Here is a 19018-nt window from a genome sequence, read left to right on the forward strand (position 1 = left end):
GACTCTGAGATCATTTCCAACTCAATGATAAAGGTAACCTCGATTTTCCCATTCCACTTAAATCAGCAACCAAGTTTGACACAGAAATGCTAATCAATCTTTATTCATTTATTGAAGCTGGCACCAGCCAGGAAGCTACAGTGCTGTTGATTCCAATTGACAGTTTTCCCCACACTTAATTGCACTGTCAGTATCCACAGCGGAAAAATAAAGTCAAGAAGCCATTTAAATGGAAAATACAGCATCAACATTATTCAGAACACATGCCAGATTTCTATTGATTCTGTGGCGAGACTGCTTTTTCTTTTTCCTCTAGATATACACAGAACATAGCTTGAGTAAGAATGCACTATTACTGTAAACCAGTGTAAATTCACATTAGGAACCAGTTACGCAGGAAACTTTATATTCTACCCTGAAGTTCTTATAGGCTAAATAAATAGTCAAAGGTGCAACGTGAATTTTCTGGAAAATGTGTAGTCATTGTACACTGAGTTTGCCCGTTGAGATCTTCAGATTGTACATGGCTATCTACTCTGTCACAGTTGTTTAGCTGATTCATGGAAATGGCAGCGAAACTGAGACACTGCTCTGAAGCAAGTAGTCAGTTGTTCTAGAAGAGTAGTCCTTTGACCTGATCTAGGGCCATGTTCGCACTTGATGCGTACTTGGGAGTTCCTACACGAGTGGTTTCCCCATTCACTTACATTGAAAGTGACCGGCTCTGAGTGTGAATCTCTTTGTTTGCACACAGTTGCCCCATCCATTGAAATGAAAGGGCAAGTTCTTGCAGAAGGAAGAGCATCGCCTTGAGCGCTAAAATTCTGCAAGAGTTTGAAGGACCAGGACCTCTGCAGCTTTGTCTGTCTCTTTCATAACATAGTCCACAAATAACATAGCATGCACCCGAGTTACTTTTCCCTATCCAGCAGGGAAGAGCTGCACAGAAGTCTGCAATCTCCACATATTGTGCATGTTGGATTGTGGTGCTGCGGTATAAGGGCTCCTCCGGATAACCTGTTTATTGAGCATTCATCCCGATTTGCTTATGCAAAGCTTATGCAAAGGCTAGGCTATGTGTAGTCTTTACTGGGCATTTGTTCTGATTGGTTTGGGTAGTATTTACCCATCTTCCCATTAACTTGCCACACATTTTTGTGTGTGCAGAGAAGGGTGACCAATTGGGTATGTTTAGCAGAAAGAAAGAAAGAAAGAAAGAAAGAAAGAAAGAAAGAAAGAAAGAAGGCTGATCGCAGAAGAATTGATGCTTTTGAATTATGGTGCTGGAGGAGACTCTTGAGAGTCCCATGGACTGCAAGAACATCAAACCTATGCATTCTGAAGGAAATCAGCCCTGAGTGCTCACTGGAAGGACAGATCCTGAAGCTGAGGCTCCAATAATCTGGCCACCAATAAATAATTTTGGCCACCATCAAAATAATTTGAGCTTAAGAGACTCAAATGATAAGAGAAACAGCCCCAGCTCCAGGACTGAGGGGGCTCAGAACAGAGTGGGTCCCCTGGTGGATCCCCTCCTGCCTTGTATTGGTAGAAGGCAGCATTCTGAATTGGTGCTGGCGGCCATTTTAACTTCCCAAAATGGCTGGGTCGTTATGTTGCATCAAGTGCATTGCAGGAAGTTAAAATGGAGTCCTCCCCTCCCGGTACAAGGGGTCAGGGTAGGCATCACCAGCACAGAAATGGATCCTGGCAGATGCCTAAAGGCACCATGTGCTGAAACCAGGCCTGCTGAGAGCTTTTCCTAAAACAGGTTGGATGAACATATTTTCAGCAGAGAGAAGAAATCGATCTCCCTGGTTACATAAAAGAGCTCCATCCGTTGTGAGTCATTACCCATAAAAGCTGATGGAAGAACTGATTTTTTTGGGGGGAAAGCAATCAGAGGTAAATGTACCCTCTCAGTATGGCTTATTACAGCCCAATAATGTCAACACTAAATGGAAAGACAAGCAGATATTTACGAACGCTTTTATGTACAGGTGGGTCACCGGTAGGTAATGATTGTACTATTTTGTAATATTATCAGGCTTTCTCCTTGTGTTCTTTTCGATTCCTAAGATAAAAGTCTATATACTGGTGCAAGGAAATAACAGATGCATTCAGTGACATATGCTACAACCTTTCACATGACTTAGTAGTCAAAGAATGGTATTTATAATAAATCAAAACTTTTGTTTGTACTCCTGGGGTGCACAAATGCAAAGCAGTTTGTTGTAAGTTGGCTGAAATAATTTGAGTGGTGCTCAGTTGTAAATAGACTTTACAATTCCTTGTTCATTATATCTGACTGACACTGTTTCTCAGGTGAACCAATAATTCCAAATGAACAACACTTTTTGACAGAAAAAGAACCAAATTAAAATACGTAGAGATGAACAATTATCCAATCTTCTATTCACAGTACTAATAAAGGAGAACTATGAAATATCTTAGGGGCATTTGGTTGAATGGGGTTCTTTTTTTGTTTTATTATACCTTTACAAATATAATTTGAATCAATGCAAATATTAACTGATTCTTAGGAGAGTTGTTTGGAAAGGTAATTTTACCAGATATCATCTGTTCATGATGATAATGGTGGCAATGAGCTACTTCGCCCTCCTCTGCTTGAAGGTGGGTTGCTGTCAGCTCTGACACTTGTTTTGCCCCTCACCGGCAAACAGCAGTCCCATCAAGTAGGCAGAGCACATCACCTGCAGGAGAGGCAAGGCAAGCCCGCCTTCTCCTCTTGCCCACCTGCACTATCATTTGCTGGGACTTCAGTGCCACCTTTCCAGATTGCCTGGGAGAAGTTGGCACGGGCACATTGGCAGAAGAGGAAATGGGCAGGGAAGTAGAGTTCTGTGGCATTTTATGTAGGCTAACACAAAATGTTAAGTGCTAATATATGCAAATGTTTTCTGATGTCCCAGGGAATTTCTGGTTCCCCTCCTTTGCCTCCCAGGCCCCGTTTTTAACCCCAGGCAAGGGTATGATATACTCCCTGCACCACCTATCCTGGTCCCTGTCCCAAAGCACACATCATGATTAATGCTCAATAAAAAGGACATCCAGAGGGCTAAGAAAAACACTTCTACTGAACAAAAGTCTGCACTGTAAAAAGTACTGAGTTTTGGGGGTTCGAAAAGATTAAAACTAGATTGTATTAGATTCTATTATTTTTCAAGTGGCTTTCACTGATTTATATATGATTGTGCAGCTCCTTTGATTGCACTCAAATGCACTCCACTGTAATATTCATCTTACAAAAGTCCACAAAAGGGGAAGTCTTGAATAGTTAGCATAGTTAAGAGGCACTTTCTTGACCCAACAGTGGATTTATGCTAGGTAAAAATGACAGATTAGCAGCCATTGTTAGTCGCAGAGTAGACCCACTGAAATCAGTGGACTGAAGTCCATTGTGGTTTTAATGGGTCTACTCTATGAATATGACCTTGTTGGATATCACCTACAATGTGCATAAATGCAAATTCCCCCCCCCAGCAAAAAAAAAAGTACTGTGGGGACATTTTTGTTTGCTCAAGGCAGGTGGCAAATAGCAGCTGACGGGGGGCCGCAGTGGGTGCAAAGGGTTAAAGTTACCCCACATTCCCAATCCAAGTTGTGGCTGAAATTAACGTTGCACAACTGCAAATTATGTGACTAACATAACATCTAGTTTGGCCTGAATTGTGCAATGGAGTGATCCAACGAACACAGCTACCGTGCAACTTCCATTATTTCTATAAGCTTGCATACCAGCCCTGTACTCTCCTACCGAAAAGATGGAAATTGGACAGCAAGAAAGAAAAACAGATTGCAATGAATTTAGTGTAGGTAACAACTATAGGAGGGCGCCATAAATTTGCAAAACATGGCAGGCTGCCATCCCCTACAAATTCTTGGAACAAGATAAAGTCATTCATATACTTAACAGATGTCAACTATAGTAAAACATTGCAAAAATGCTACTCATAGCAAATCCGGGTTTGGCTCCCTGCTCGCAGCGTAATTGACTTGGCAAATGAAAAGAGGTAATCTGGAGTAATAAAATGTACAACAGCAAGACCACACACAACGATGGACCTCATTGACGGCTGCAAATATTTATACAACACTAAAAAAAAATTGGCTTGATTAAGATGTAAGAATATACTTGCTATCTTTAGAACTCTGAAGTCAGTTTGCGTCCAACGTGGATTGAAATAACAGTTGAAGATAGTGCAACTTGCGACCCGCCAAGCTAAATTTCAACTCAACAAACTCCCTTGCTTTTGCCCATCCAAGGCAGGCAACAAAGTCAACATCAATTTTCAAAGAGTGTCCAAATTGTTTTAAAGTACATGACTGCTGGCCTGGCAGTCAGCTTTATAAATATGTAGCGCACACACAGTTCCACTGCTGGTCATTCTGTTCCTGACAGGCTGTGCTTTCCTGTGTCGCTATCACAATACATACATACATACATACATACATACATAATCAAAATCGCCATACTGGGCATGGTCACAGCTGCTATCAAGGTTCAGCACAGCCTGGGCCCCTGCCGAACAACCATAACCCAGAAGAGGGTTTACCAAAAAGAGGTGTTTCAACCTGCTCCCCCTTTTGGCCATTGGAAACTGCTAATTTACCCACCTTTTCCCTCAGCCCAGAGGGAGGGAGCAAGCAAGCAAAAACTTGCTGTGCTGATAAAGGGGAGGAGCAGCTGCCACTTCTTGCATCCTTATTGGCTCTCTGCCTGACAAGCAAGCCGATGGCACCAAGGGAGAGGACAAGGAGAAGGAGGAGGAGCAGTTGGTGACAATATTGGTGGAAGAGGAGTGCTCCCCCACTAAGTGTCTCACCCAAGGGCCCCGCAAAACCTGGAGCTGGCATTAAAGCATGGGGGATATTCCTTATGAAATACGATCCTTACATGCTCAGAGCTGCCATTAATCTTGTCTTAGAAGAAGCTTATGAGTCTCTCAAACAAAGGCTATTTAGTCAAAGCTTTCTACCTTTCTTGGTCAGGGTGCATGTCTTAAAACAGGATGACACCAGAAACCACCCACCTACACAATTGTGGAAACAAACCTGTGGCTTCTTAAAGATGAGCATGTCTGACATTGGTTTTTGTGTTCCTCTCTACAAGAAACTCACCTCAAGGGGTGCTCAGATGAATACACAGGCATTTGGATTTTCCACCTCACTCCTGTAAACCAACATGCATGTCTTCACTGACCTCTAAAACACTTCCTTGAGGTGGCCCCACGGGCAGAGTGTTAACATCACTTCAGGAGCATGATGGGGACCAATTCACAGAGGCCTTGCACTTGTAGCTGGGAAATTTCCAGGGGCCCAGAGAAAATACGGAGAGGGTTTCATCAGGTGACCAGGCCCAGGAACTTACACTGTGATCTTAAATTTTCTACCGCCATGGACATACAATATTGACTATTCTGCACCCCCCCCCCCCTGGTTTGATTTGTCATATGCTATAGGTTTACCTTATGCAGCTATAAACAAGGTAATGCATATTGACAGACAAATAGTTAACTTTACAGCTCAGCTACTGAAAGATGCTTGCGCAACTTTAGAATTTGTTTGCTTGTTCAAGGCAGTGCAGATGAAGTGACCGGCTTCCATAACTTTGAAAAGATTCACACCCTAAAAAAGAGACAAACAGACAGAGATTTTATGCCTAGTAATTCATTCTAATCATTCTCGTGTGTGTGTGTGTGTGTGTGTGTGTGTGTGTGTACACACATGCATATGGGGGGTGTTAGCAAACTCTACCCTAAGACTAAGATGGGTGAGCTGTTCAGAGAATCCAAAACGCAACCTACTTAATTCGGATTTAAGTTGGTATTCCATGCACACTTACACTCAGAGATGAATATCACTGAAACTGATGAGCTCATTTCTAAGTAACTGTGCTTAAGTGTGCGGTAAACACTCTAAAAATCTGGGAAACTTTGAAATCATGAAGGGATTGTCTTCTCGTAGTGTCACAATTTTCTGAGATATGCTGTGTAGCAACTCATGATAAGGCATCCTCCTGTCAGGGACTGGGCAGAGGAAGAATGGTGGAGACCACCTCCTCAGCCTGACGCTTCCAGAGAAGAAGAAGACAGTTCAGAATTACAACAGGCATTTGAGGGAGGTCACAGATCAGAGACAGATGAGGGGGAAAGTTGGGAAATAATGGGAGAGGAGGAAGAAGAAGCACCAGAGGGGCTGACGGACACAGTGTCTTTAGAAAGCATTCCAAACTCCCCCTCTCCCAGAAGCCGGCAGGCATTGAAAGTAGGAGAGCAGAAAGCTCAGAGGCAGAGGGCACTTCTCAGCACCTGTAGTGATGACACATGAAGGGAGAGAGGGAGGAGGTGGAGACTCACTCAGGGCAACGCCATTACTCCAAGAGGCTGCATTTCTAAGCCTCTCTCTGTGAATATTGAATAAATAGCATTGGTAAGAACTGTCCTTGTCTTATCCGTTCCCGGCTACCTGCTTGGGGGGTTGGATCCTCTGACACCTGACACTTCCGTAGGATCACCCTGACTTTGGAATGCCCTCTCCTCTCAGGTGCAAGCAGCACCAAAACACTGATGGGAGTCGTGATAACAGTAAAAACACAGCTGCCCATTCAAGCATTTGATTCAAGTAGTGCCTCTTGCTTGGATGATGTAGTTATGTTGCTAGAATACTGTCTGTTTTCTACATTAAAGCTGTTTTTAAATGAAGTATTGTTTTATTGTATTTTAATGTCTCTTGCTCTGGGGTTGTGTGAACAATGAGGAGAGGTTTATAAATTATTCAAATAGATAACATGTGCTTCAGTTTGAAGTGTAACAATACCAAATACTATTTCTGAACCCTGTTGATTTTGGTACACAAATTTGACAGGGTTGGGAAAGCACTTAAGCCACCTCAAATCATATTTTTGCCTCCTGACAAATATCCCCAGATGTTATAGATCTGTGAGACCAAGCTGACCTTTGGAGCACCGCAAACTCTGCCTGCAGATGTTCTCAACATTTCAGTTTTCCTTCAGCTAACTGACACCTCAACGAATCGTTTTCAATGCCTTTCTAAAACAGGCATTAGCCGCCACCCCAATGAGCAGAGCCCATTGGAAAACGCTGGCAGGGATTCAAAAAGCATTTCGTTCATTGTGTCCCTCTCAAACCGACTTCAGTCAACAAAGCAAGAACAGGAACATAGTGGTGAGAGGAAGCGAGGAGATAGAACAGATCAAAGGTAAACATGAGGCAACATTCAGGATTTGTAAGTGGTGCCTGCTGTCAAGAGAGAAATGCTACAGGACATGAAAATGATAAATTCTCAGAACTCTCAGATCTAGTACTAGTAGTTGTTTGGGGAACTGGTGCTTTGGGTTTTTTGAATGGGGGTTCTTTTATTTTGAAGGGACAAGCTTGGGTGTGTATTCCCATCCTGAATATATTGGCTGGACGTGTATGCAAAGTCATATCTTTATTTACATATTGTTATTTGGGAGCTTGTTGAAGACTTTCCTTTTTCAGCAAGCCTTCTAAGTGGAGATTGATACCCCATATGGTATCTGTAGTAGAGGATTTGAAACTGATTTCATTCGTTCATTTTGTTGTGGCTTGTTTAATTTGTGATTGTTTTTCGCATTTGCTTTGAATTTGTTTTAATAAGTGCAATTGTTTTAACTGTTTTTAGATACGCGGTCCTTTTATATACGTATTGCTAACCGCTTTGAGATGCCTTGTGGGAAGTGATTCGTTGATAATAACAACAATACACGAGATGGGGAGAAAGATGAAATAAACCAAAGAATGAGAGCTGATTCCACACGCCTTTTCCATGGGACTGTCAGTGTTCCGGAGGAATCAGTTCCAGGGGAAAGATCCATGTGAGTGGCCATGCTCACATGTCTGAATCATTTAAATGTTTTCCCAGCCATTGCATGGGCAATGCATGGATAAGCAAGTTCTAATGCAGCCAGGAGGATGCCCAAAGAGAACCTTAATGAATCCACATCTTGGCCGGCTAAGAAGCATCCAGTGCTGTTCCATGCGCATAAGAAGCACAAGAGAAGCAACTCAGTGGTAAACTATTTATAGGGGGGAAATCAAATTTTTATCTCTAACACATCCAGGTAATTGAATGGTTGCAGGTGGTGCTTAAAATAAATTATTGGAAGGGATGGAGGGACAACTATTGTCTTAAAAGTCTATGGGATCGCAGGACTTGTCCCCAATCGAGGGCCTCCCACCTTCCTCCCTATTATTTGATTCATGACTGAAGATAGTAGATTCATGACTGAAGAAGCCTTCCATTGCAAGGTGGAGTCAACAGTACAGAACTACATAAACCAATGGTCTGATTCTATATAAGGCAGCTTCACCTGCTCACATTTTTGTCATTTTCATCCATGTACTCCAGAGTCCAGTGTGTGTTCGCATGTATATACCCAGTGCTTTTTTTCTTAAAAAAAATGTTTAGGCGTACTCTCCTTTTCCTACTCATATTGAAATACTGCCCCTCAATGAGGCCAAACTTAGATTTGCAAAATGTTTAGGGATATGTGTACCCCTGCGTACACCCAGGGGAAAAAAAGGGCTGTACATAGCAGGTACTCTATGAATGCTAGCCGACAACCATTGTTAGAAAGCAGCATATCTAACTACCGACAGAGAATAGGATCCCACAGCAGCCGCTCGATGCAGATAGGAGGCCTTCTGCTAGCAGCAATAGGATTCCAAGCAAGTTTATTTTCTCATAACAAATGCTTGCAAAGTCATCCTTTCGACAGGATCAAAAGCAAGCTAAATGGTCTGACGTTTCCCCAAAATGCATCAGCATGATTCATACCGATATGCCCAGTTGCTTGTGTATGTACTGAAATCAACATAGCGAGCAAGACTTCCAAGCCATAGTTTTAAGAAATCTGCAAAAGTTTAAGAGGTACATGAGAAACAGCTTACCGTATTGATTCCCAAGCCATTCAGCATATATAGCACATCTTCTGTGGCTACATTGCCTGTGGCACCTTTCGCATAGGGGCAACCTCCTAAGCCGGCAGCAGCAGAATCCACAACATGAACTCCCATCTGAAAAACAATCAAAAGCAATAATTCTCAATTCAATATGCTCATTGGAGTGGGCTGAACCAAAAAAAAAAAAAGAAGGCCAACACACATAGAGAGCATTTTCTGCATTTTCGGGCAATTTCTCTTCATTTTCTGTTCTACATTTAAACTTGTGTTTTATTGTGGCTTATTTTAGACAATAATTTGAGTTATCTGGGAAGGTTAACACATTCCTGCTTTGTTATACAGTCGTACCTTGGACGGAATCCGTTCCGGTAGTCCGTTCAACTTCCAAAACGTTCAGAAACCAAAGCATGGCTTCTGATTGGCTGCAGGAAGCTCCTGCAGCCAATCGGAAGCCACGGAAGCCCCGTTGGATGTTCGGGTTCCAAAGAATGTTTGCAAACCAGAACACTCACTTCCGGGTTTGTGGCATTCGGGAGCCAAAACATCTGAGTACCAAGGCATTTGGGATCCAAGGTATGACTGTATATTTGAACCTACCATTTTTTAAAAAATCATAATTTTTGAAACATATTTGTACATTCTTTTACTACCACAACCTGCTGTGTGACCATAGGATGAAAGAGATGGGTAAGGAATCCAAATGATGATGATCATGATGATGATGATGATGATGATGATGGTGATGATGGTGGTGATGATGATATCAATAAGCTCTGGAGAACCAGTAGCTTAAGCTGATGTGTTCAAAAGCAGGGAAGGAACCATCCACTAGGTGGAAAGCAATCACTGGAACCTCAATGTTCATATATATATATGCTCTGAATTGCAGCTGTGGACAGAACAGAGGTTTCAAGCTTTTGATCATAGATGAAAATAATTTTCTAAGTGTTTCTCAAACAGATCATCACAGTCATCTGCATCCATCTTCTCTTGCATTTGGCATGTTTCCCCCACTGCAATCAAGCAAAATGGATTTTTTGGCACTCAGTTTCAGCTTAATCATTGTGTGGGCTCCTTCAAATATCTGCAGACAGTGTAATTTGAAGTTTCATTTGAAGCTAACAATTAAACACATACACCCCACTGGTCTGAATAGCTTGGAGTCAGCAAGCCAATTGCAGCCTGGGCTGTATTCTGGCCTGCCTGGTGTTTAATTACTTCCACATTTTGGCATACAAAGACACCCAAATTGAAATGCTTATGGAGTTCATATTGGACTTTCCATGTATGGACTGTGGTTTTGGGACACGGTACTATAAATTAAATCTAAATTATTATTCTTTATTAACTGCCCTTCACCCTAAGGTCCCAGGGCAGGTCACAACATTTAAACACAATGTTCAAAGCTGATTAAAACAACTTACAATAAAAAATAAGGTGGATATGCATGATGTGAATAACTTATTTTGCTATGACGCTTTGTTAAAAAAGAAAAACAAGATGAAAACTGTTCCTTCACTGACCACTTGGAGTCACTGTTGCCTCAAGATGTGCCATTTTCTGTTTGTGCTACTGATAACTGGACAACTTTTTCTGTTTAAGCTGCTGGCTAAGTGGACAGTAAGATGTCCCCATTATTCAGCATTGGGTTTTTTGAAGATAGGATGTTCAAACTAGCAGAGGGGGGAATGTGCCACTTCTAAGGGCATAAAAATGGCAGCTTAAATGTAAGCTTGCCATATGTCCTAAATTTCCCAGACATATATCCGGAATGCTGCGGTCTGTCAAATGTCCAGGAAAACCCAGATGAATGGCAGCCCATGTTGGCAGTGCCATTTTTGCTGATTTCCCTTTAAAATAGTTCAAAAAATGGCATTTATTTATTTATTGCCGCCCAGATTTTCACTGTTTGAAATATGGCAACCCTATCTAAGAGCCAGTGCTTTCTACAATACAGAATGTTATAGTTACGTGAGTTTCACGAGCCTCAAAATTCCACATTTTGTTGCATCTCTCTGTGTGTTTAGATATAGGTATATAGATCTAGATGTAAAACGTGCAGCGTTCTACATTTCTCAGCTCCAGACAAATGCTATAATTTTCAGCAGGACAGAACCAAGATCAAGAGGGCCGGTGGCAAAATGTCACATTCAGGGATCGTCTCCTATCAATAGCCCCCATCAGTGATGCAGGCCCTGGGCCAATTTTTCATATTTAACAACGCATCCTCCCTTCTCCCCAGTTGTTCCAATGTTGAATGACATCTGACCGCAGTCTTGAATTTTCCCACAGTGACCCAGAATTCAAGTGCCCTGATACTGAGGGGAATGTAGAGAGATGGACATCACTCTGTTTTTGTGAATAAGATGGCTGTCACACGCAGAAAACATGGCTGCCGTGCGGTGGGGCTTTTGTGGCATTGGCCATCTTCCTCTCCCCCCTACTTGCCCGCCCACAACAAATCATTTTGTTCTTCAAATCAACACACTGAGAAGTGTTTCACTTTGACTCAATCTTGAAACATTTGATGTAGTACCGATAGAAAATGCAATGTGTGAAGCGCTGCAAAACCTGCTCTGCCCCACCAAAAGGAACATGTTACCAGCCACTAAATTAAGTATTAAATGAAAAGGGTGCAACTCTTGAGATTGGGATCTAGTCTGCATACACACCAGAAGTTGAAAACACATGTAAAGCACATTATTCCCCTCACCAAGGAATCCTGGGTAATTTGTTAAGGGTGCTGGGAATTGTAGGTCAGTGTTAGATAGACTGCACGTCTCAGGAATTTTTTGGGGGAAATCATGTGCTTTAAATGTATGGGGTGTAACTTGGGTCTTTCATCATTGGATGGCTTAGAACTGCACCCCATTTTAAAATGGCAATAACTGGCTCTATTCATGAAGCTGTTATAAGCCAAAGTTTTTACAAATTCCTACAAAACAAAGGGTAAAACCTTTCCAAAGTTTATGCCTGCTTGAGTCCCATTCAGTTCAGACCGAGTGTTAAGCAATCCCCATTCAAACTAATGGGACAGCTTTAAAAGTCCAGACTTCTCACAGCAAAGTCCCCAAAACAGAGTAAAACCTGGCAGCAGGACCTTAGCCCCACAACACTTTGTTGTTTTAGCCCAGGGGTCAGCAAACCTTTACAGCAGGACGCCAGTCCACTGTCCCTCAGACCTTGTGGGGGGCCGGACTATATTTTGAAAAAAAGTAATGAACAAGTTCCTATGCCCCACAAATAACCCAGAGATGCATTTTAAATAAAAGGAAACATTCTACTCATGTAAAAACATGCTGGTTCTCGGACCGTCCACGGGCCGGATTTAGAAGGCGATTGGGCCGGATCCAGCCCCCGGGCCATAGTTTGCCTACCCATGTTTTAGCCTAAAAGCTAAAAGAAACGTTACATTTCCTCCCCCTCTCCCCATATTAATTGGCCTGCTTTTTATGGGGGCTTCTTTCCAGTGTCTCAAGGCAACAGCTGAAAAAAACCTTATTTTTCCTTTTAGGAGTGTCTAGATTTGCAACCTTGCCCTGAAGATCCAGTCTTGGTTGCAGGTGTTTGGACAAGGCCACCTTCAACATTCACAGCGTTATCATACTAAAAGTTCTTCTGGATTATTTATCCAGCAATGAAAAACTGCACCAACGACTCCAAGATATATTCTGGTAAACCTTCACTGTGGAACAGACAGATGTTAAAGCAATACAACTCATGGCTTAGACCCTGTGTTTTCAGCTAATCCATAAATGCATCATTTCTGGTTCTTTTTCTACATTGTTTTTAGGTAGAGATTATTTGGAAGCACATTGCAGAGAAAAAACCCCACCACTCTTTATTTATGTGATAAATAATAAAATAAAATAAAATAAAATGTTATACAAAGAATAAATACTAAGACAGTATGAAGAGTACATCAGCACGTTAGTGCAGATTTTTTTATGTCTCTCTGGTTCAGGTTTTCACTTCATCAGAACTTACCAAGGATCAATGTCACCTGAGGCTAAGGGACCAAAATGAACCTTGCATCATAAACAGTGGAACCTCTACTCACGTACGGAATCCGTTCCGGAGGTCCGTTCGTGAGTCGATCCTGGTCGCTGGTAGAAGCACTGTTCTGCGCATGTGCAGACGGCAGAAGCCACTTCTGCACGTGCGTGAATCGCGGCAAACCTGGTATTTACTTCTGGATTTGCTGCAGTCACGAGTCGAATTGTTTATGAGTCGGGGTGGTGGTAAGTCGAGGTTCTACTGTACAAGCTATGAGTGTGAAACAGTGACTTCCACATCTTAACCACATTTTAGTCTTACGATCAACAGCAGCCTTTCTTTAGCTTGGGTCCCCAGATGTTGTTGGACTACAACTCCCATCATCCCTGACCACTGGTCCTGCTAGCTAGGGAAGATGGGAGTTGTAGTTCAACCACACCTGGTTGGAAAAGGTTGATCTTGAGGGCCCAAAAGGGAGGGAGTCGTAGCCTCAATCCATCAAACAGTGTCAGTGCGGAAGACCTAAAACATTGCAAACAACCTTCACTAATCTTTTCTTTCTTTCATTCATTTTACAAGGATAAAAATAAAGTTGTCCAGCTATCTGGCCAGACTAAATGCAACTCCTGGCATTTATTGCAGCAGGAGAGCTACACAGGTGCACTCTCATTTTCAGCTCCATTTGGGGAAACAGAGACGACCGTCTCCTTTCCAGTGCCATTAACTTATTTACAGCTGGACCTGGAGACATTCTATTCATCATCACAAAGTATAAAGCCAAATGTCCCTTCCTCCTCCCTCCTTATTTCTTCCCCCCTTTTTTTTTCAGGAGCACCACAGATTAACAGGTTAGAATGTTTTCCACATGTCCATTTTTACTGTCAGGAGAATATTAAAGACGTTTTCCAGCTTCCGCAACTCAGCCAGATGTCCGTGGATCCCACGGTGAGAGCAAAATTGGCAAAGTAGCCTTCTCATGACCCCAGCATTGTTTTATCAAGGATCGGTTTTAAAGTATAAAGGGCCGTTTCTTGCTGAGATCCGTAATGTTTTGCAGCCCTTTCCCCTGCAATTACACAAAAGTGCTGACTTTGTTGAACTACTGATACGCGGTAGTATTTCTTATGACTCCTCTCACACTGTGCTGTAATTGATGTTTGCCTTGGCACCCGAAAGGTACCAGGTCTTATTTCCACTGTACATTTCCGGACACTGGTTTCAGTAACATCAGCGTAGGATATTGTACTGGGCGTATGTTTTGTTGTGTAAACATTCGCTGGTGATTTACCCTGTCAATCTCCGCAGACTAGCCTCTAATTACCAGGGGCCTCAGATGGACAATTCCTAACATATTTTCTATAGCTGCACCAGTTGGTTTGCCCTTCACTGATGTTGTCAGGAAGAAGAGGAACCAACCCCCAAGGCAGGTTGCCAGGAACGGATAAGACAAGGAAAACTCATTACCACCTGCTTTTTATTCAATATTCACAGAGAGAGGCTTGGGAACTGTAGAGCTTCTTCTTCTTCTTCTTCCTTTTTTTTTTTTACAAAAACACCAAAAAACCATGATTTTTCAATGGACGCCTGATTTTTCCAGGGCAAAGCACCCTATTTTGGAAATTCCCTCTGGACATCATTTCTGCCTTTGAAATCTGGACATATGGCAGCCCTAATTTAATTTGTTGTACAAGCATACGAATACCAACTGATTACTACAACTAATAAAGCACCCACACTGTAAAGAATTTTTTTTCTAAGCGCTTCCTTTTAAAAAATTAAAATAAAAAGCAAGGAGTTTGATTCCATAAATCTATGAAACTTTTGGGAAAGGCCTTGTTCACAGCATTTGGAAGAAATTTTCTTCTAGTCCAGAAAAAAAGTGTCTGTTTCTGACCCAAAGAGGGAGAGATGGAGAGGGAGAAAGAGAGAGAGTCTAGCCCTGATCCCTTTGGAACTGGAGGATACCAGCTCTTAACATAGTAATTTAAGCAGTCAAGTTAAAAAAGGCACAGTAAGATGATAAAAGGAGATCTATAAAGAGGCTACTGCTGCGATTGCGTGGGAGGGTGGCTATTAAAACAGCGTCGGGGGGCCCTTTCCACACAACAATCTGCTTTTTCCCTTTTCTTCTAATGCTATACTTGTACTACTGTGAATCCAGCATCAGATCCCACGTAGCAAAACAATGGTACCCTAGTTATAGAATAGATAGCCCTACTGCAGAATACTTTCATCATCATCATCATCAAATCTTTAAAATTAAAAAAAAGGAAATTGCCATAACATGTTGACGAACTGCTAAGGAAAGAGGAAGCCTTGGTGATGCTGGACACTTCTGTTTGTTGGCTTCTTTAAGGGCTATATCAACATTCACCAACTGGGTGCCCTCCAAATATTTTAGACCACAACTCCAATCAGCCCAGGCAAGGCTGGGCCATAGGAGCATGTCTGCCTTGGAGTAAAATTGCAGGAGCGATCAGTCCCTAACAGCATGATCCTGCACCTGTCTGCTCAGAAGTCTACATGAGTTTAGTGAGTCTTACCTCCAGTAAGATTGCAGCCTAAAGCACTTTAAATATATACATTTTTTAAAACTTTATAAAGCTTATAATTAAATAATAACAAGGGACTGGTGGATAGGACTTGAGTTTTGGTGCTTCTCACTAGTAAACATCATCATATCCAATAGAGGTCTACAACACTCACACAACCTTATTCCAATATAGCCAACTCTTGGAACTAAACAATGGGGTAAAGAGGTGGGGGAAGCAAAATGACATTTCCCCAGAAGGAATAAGGTAAGGTAAAGGCAAAGGACCCCTGGATGAGTAAGTCCAGTCAAAGGCGACTATGGGGTTGCAGCACTCATCTTGTTTTCAGGCCGAGGGAGCCGGCGTTTGTCCACAGACAGCTTTCCGGGTCATGTGGCCAGCAGGACTAAACCGCTTCTGGCACAACGGGACACCATGATGGAAACCAGAGCACACGGAAATGCCGTTTACCTTCCCGCTGGAGCGGTACCTGTTTATCTACTTGTACTGGTGTGCTTTCAAACTGCTAGATTGACAGGAGCTGGGACAAAGCAACGGGAGCTCACTCCATTGTGGGGATTTGAACCACCGACCTTCTGATCGGCAAGCCCAAGAGGCTCAGTGGTTTAGACCACAGCACCACCCATGTCCCCAGAAGGAATATTGTGATAGGGGCACTCTAAGTGCCACGTTTCCTTCAACCAGAGCTAGGGATGGCGAAGAAATCTGGTTCACATTTTAATATGAAACTCCCTAGTTCACAGTTCCTGAAACAATACGTGAACCGGTTATGCTTCTCGATTTGTACTTCCGCAAATGTGCACATCACATTTGCGTATCATGGCATATAAAAATGTTTATATTGGGAGATATTGGCACTAAAACTCTGGCGAGTTTTCATGAGGACTTTTTAAAAATGCACACTGATGTGGAAACATGAAGAACTGAAATTAAGACTGGGAAATGGGAAATGGGAGAAAACAAAATTGAGAGATTCATCCATCTCATACCGGAGCTCTGCCTTAAGGAAAGGTACCTAGAGTCTGTGTAGCACATGTATAACAACTGTATACTTAGTGTACACACACACATATTAAGAAAGGCACCAGGAAAACAGCAGTGAATGATAGAATTAAAGGAGACGAGGCATCTGTTTGTTATATTTTCCATTTTCCTGTGGAGCTACCAGCCTAATCCCCACTTCACTTATGCATTAAAGCGGTCAATGTTAAGGGAAAAGGGTGATTTGAGGAAGCCATCAGAGCCAAAGTGTAAGCAGAAAACATGATAATGCACACATAAAATTAAGGCTTAACAACTCATCTTGCATGACATGGATCCTACTAAAAGTTTTTATACAGTTGAGTTGCAGTTTAACTTGAACCTGAATGGGCCTCAGATGGGATATTGTATGCAGTTTTGGTCACCACTTTGGCACATTGAGGAGAATCTAAGAGGCAAAGAGCCCAGAAGAGGTTTTTCCCCCCTTTCTTTTTGTGTTTAAAGCATGGTGGCGGGGGGAGTTTAGAATGCCAGATGTATGAAAAATAAGACTTTAAAATGAGGGGAGTTTTTCCTAGAATGGGGTGCTCAGAGTATGGCCTAAACAAAAACAATAAAGTGTATTCAAAGCATTTCCAAGTTTCACGAAGAAAGCAGAAATGACATGGTGATTGACATGGTGAGATAGGACAAATGATGGATGCTTCTTCTTCGTATCTGATCTGAGCAACCAACTAGGTACAAGACCAATCTGAGTGACATGTGCTGAGAGCTACAAATGATTTCCAAATATATAAGCCCTCCTCCGACTGCTTATGAGGTGTAAAATGCTTTTCAAAAACAACACAAGACTCCTGAGAAGGCAAAAGCGATTCCTCGTGCTAACAGAAAGGCAGTGATATATGTGACAGATGATGCTGACTGGCTATGAAGAGCTGAAAAAATTCACAGTGGAGGAGTTACATATTTAATTAGAAAGCCTGAAATACAAATTACCTCCAGGAGAAATCAATTTAATAAAGCCCAGAGGAAAAAGAGCCATATAAAGTGGTAGGCCCAAATCCATCCCTCATCCTTCCCCTTTTTTTCAATGAAAATAAGGTGTCTGAATTTTACACAAGTCCCTAAACACTGCATAGATTTTATCCCTGGTCAACGCTGCAACTCCCTGTGGGCCATTTGTTATATATTCTTGAGGAATGCTTATTTCCAGAATAAGAACAACTCTAGGGAAAGATCGTTGGGGTTCTGAACTAAGGTCACATTTGCATCACCCATTTCAAGCTCTATGACACCACTTTAAATAGTCATGGCTTCCCCCAAAGAATTCTGGGAGCTGTAGTTTCTTAAGGGGGTTGCAAGTTGTTAGGAGACTCTTTCCTGAAACCCTGGAGAACTACTGCCAGTCAGTGCAGACCAAGGTTTCCCAAACTTGGGTCTCCAGCAGTATTTGGATTACAATTCCCATCACCTCTGACCTCTGGTTCTGCTAGTTTAGGATGATTGGAGTTGTAGTCCAAAAACAGCCGGAGACAAGTTTGAGAAACCTTGGAATACTGAGCTAGATAGACCAGTGGCGTGACCCAATATAAGACAGCTTCCTATGTATCTCAGTTCATATTGTTTTCTTGGAAGAGTTCAAAAATGAGTTGGCTGGTTGGCAGGGAAACCAACCCAGTAAATGTTATGGACTACTGGGTCTCAAGACAAGGGCCTGGATCCAGCTGGGTGCATGTGCAGGAACTGGGCAACATATGAAGAGCTTTCTTTAAAAACAACTGTTGTGGCTGATCAGCTGCTTGATGGGGAACTTCATTTACTTGGCCCGCCTCACCTTCCCTTGTCTTAATCCAGTTTCCTGTGTATATTAGAATGATTCTTGCTTCCAAGAGAGGCTGACATGGCCGTTGCATAGCTGTCAACTTACAGATTTGAAAATAAGGGACCAGCAGCCTCGAAAATAAGGGATCAGCTCACCACTAGAGGTAATGAGTGTAAAGAAAATCAATATGAGAGGGAATTGGATTACCTATGGAGAGTTAGTAATTAAAGAGGGGGGGGAATGGAAAATGAAGCCATATGAACAAGTTAAAGATCATGTCTATGATCGGTTGCATTATCTTCAGGTAAATGAAATGTTTAAAAAGGACCTTAAAGAGAGGGGATATATAGAGAAAGAATCGAAATTTCAAACAGAGATAATTGACAATGATGTTAAGACAATGTCAAAAATGTACAAAATACTTTTGGAATGGCAAACGAAAGATGAGGAGATAAAGTCGGTTATGATACATCGGGCCAGAGATTTTGGTTATAATATACAGTTGGCTGATTGGGAAAAAGTATGGAATGAAAATATGAAATTTACTGCATGTATGGCGTTAAAGGAGAATATTATGAAAATGGTATACAGATGGTATATTACACCCGTAAAGTTAGCAAAAATGTTCAAAACATGTAACAAGTGTTGGAAATGTAAAGAAAAAGAAGGATCATTTTTTCATATGTGGTGGGAATGTA

General features: G+C 42.0%; 1 protein-coding gene across 1 annotated transcript in view; it reads right to left on the bottom strand.

Annotated features, from left to right (window-relative positions):
• Positions 1-2064: 2064 nt before the first annotated feature.
• Positions 2065-19018, bottom strand: part of HMGCLL1 (3-hydroxy-3-methylglutaryl-CoA lyase like 1) — a 61684-nt gene continuing 44730 nt past the window's right edge. The window contains exons 8-9 of the mRNA XM_083607356.1: positions 8958-9083; positions 2065-5649 (exon numbers count right to left, since the gene is read on the bottom strand). Coding sequence (XP_083463482.1) covers positions 5548-5649; positions 8958-9083 — 228 coding nt within the window. The 3' untranslated portion in view covers positions 2065-5547. The remainder of the gene's footprint in view (positions 5650-8957; positions 9084-19018) is intronic.

Source organism: Podarcis filfolensis, assembly GCF_964270895.1.
Source record: "Podarcis filfolensis genome assembly, chromosome: 3".
In the NCBI taxonomy this organism is placed as follows: Eukaryota; Metazoa; Chordata; class Lepidosauria; order Squamata; family Lacertidae; genus Podarcis; species Podarcis filfolensis.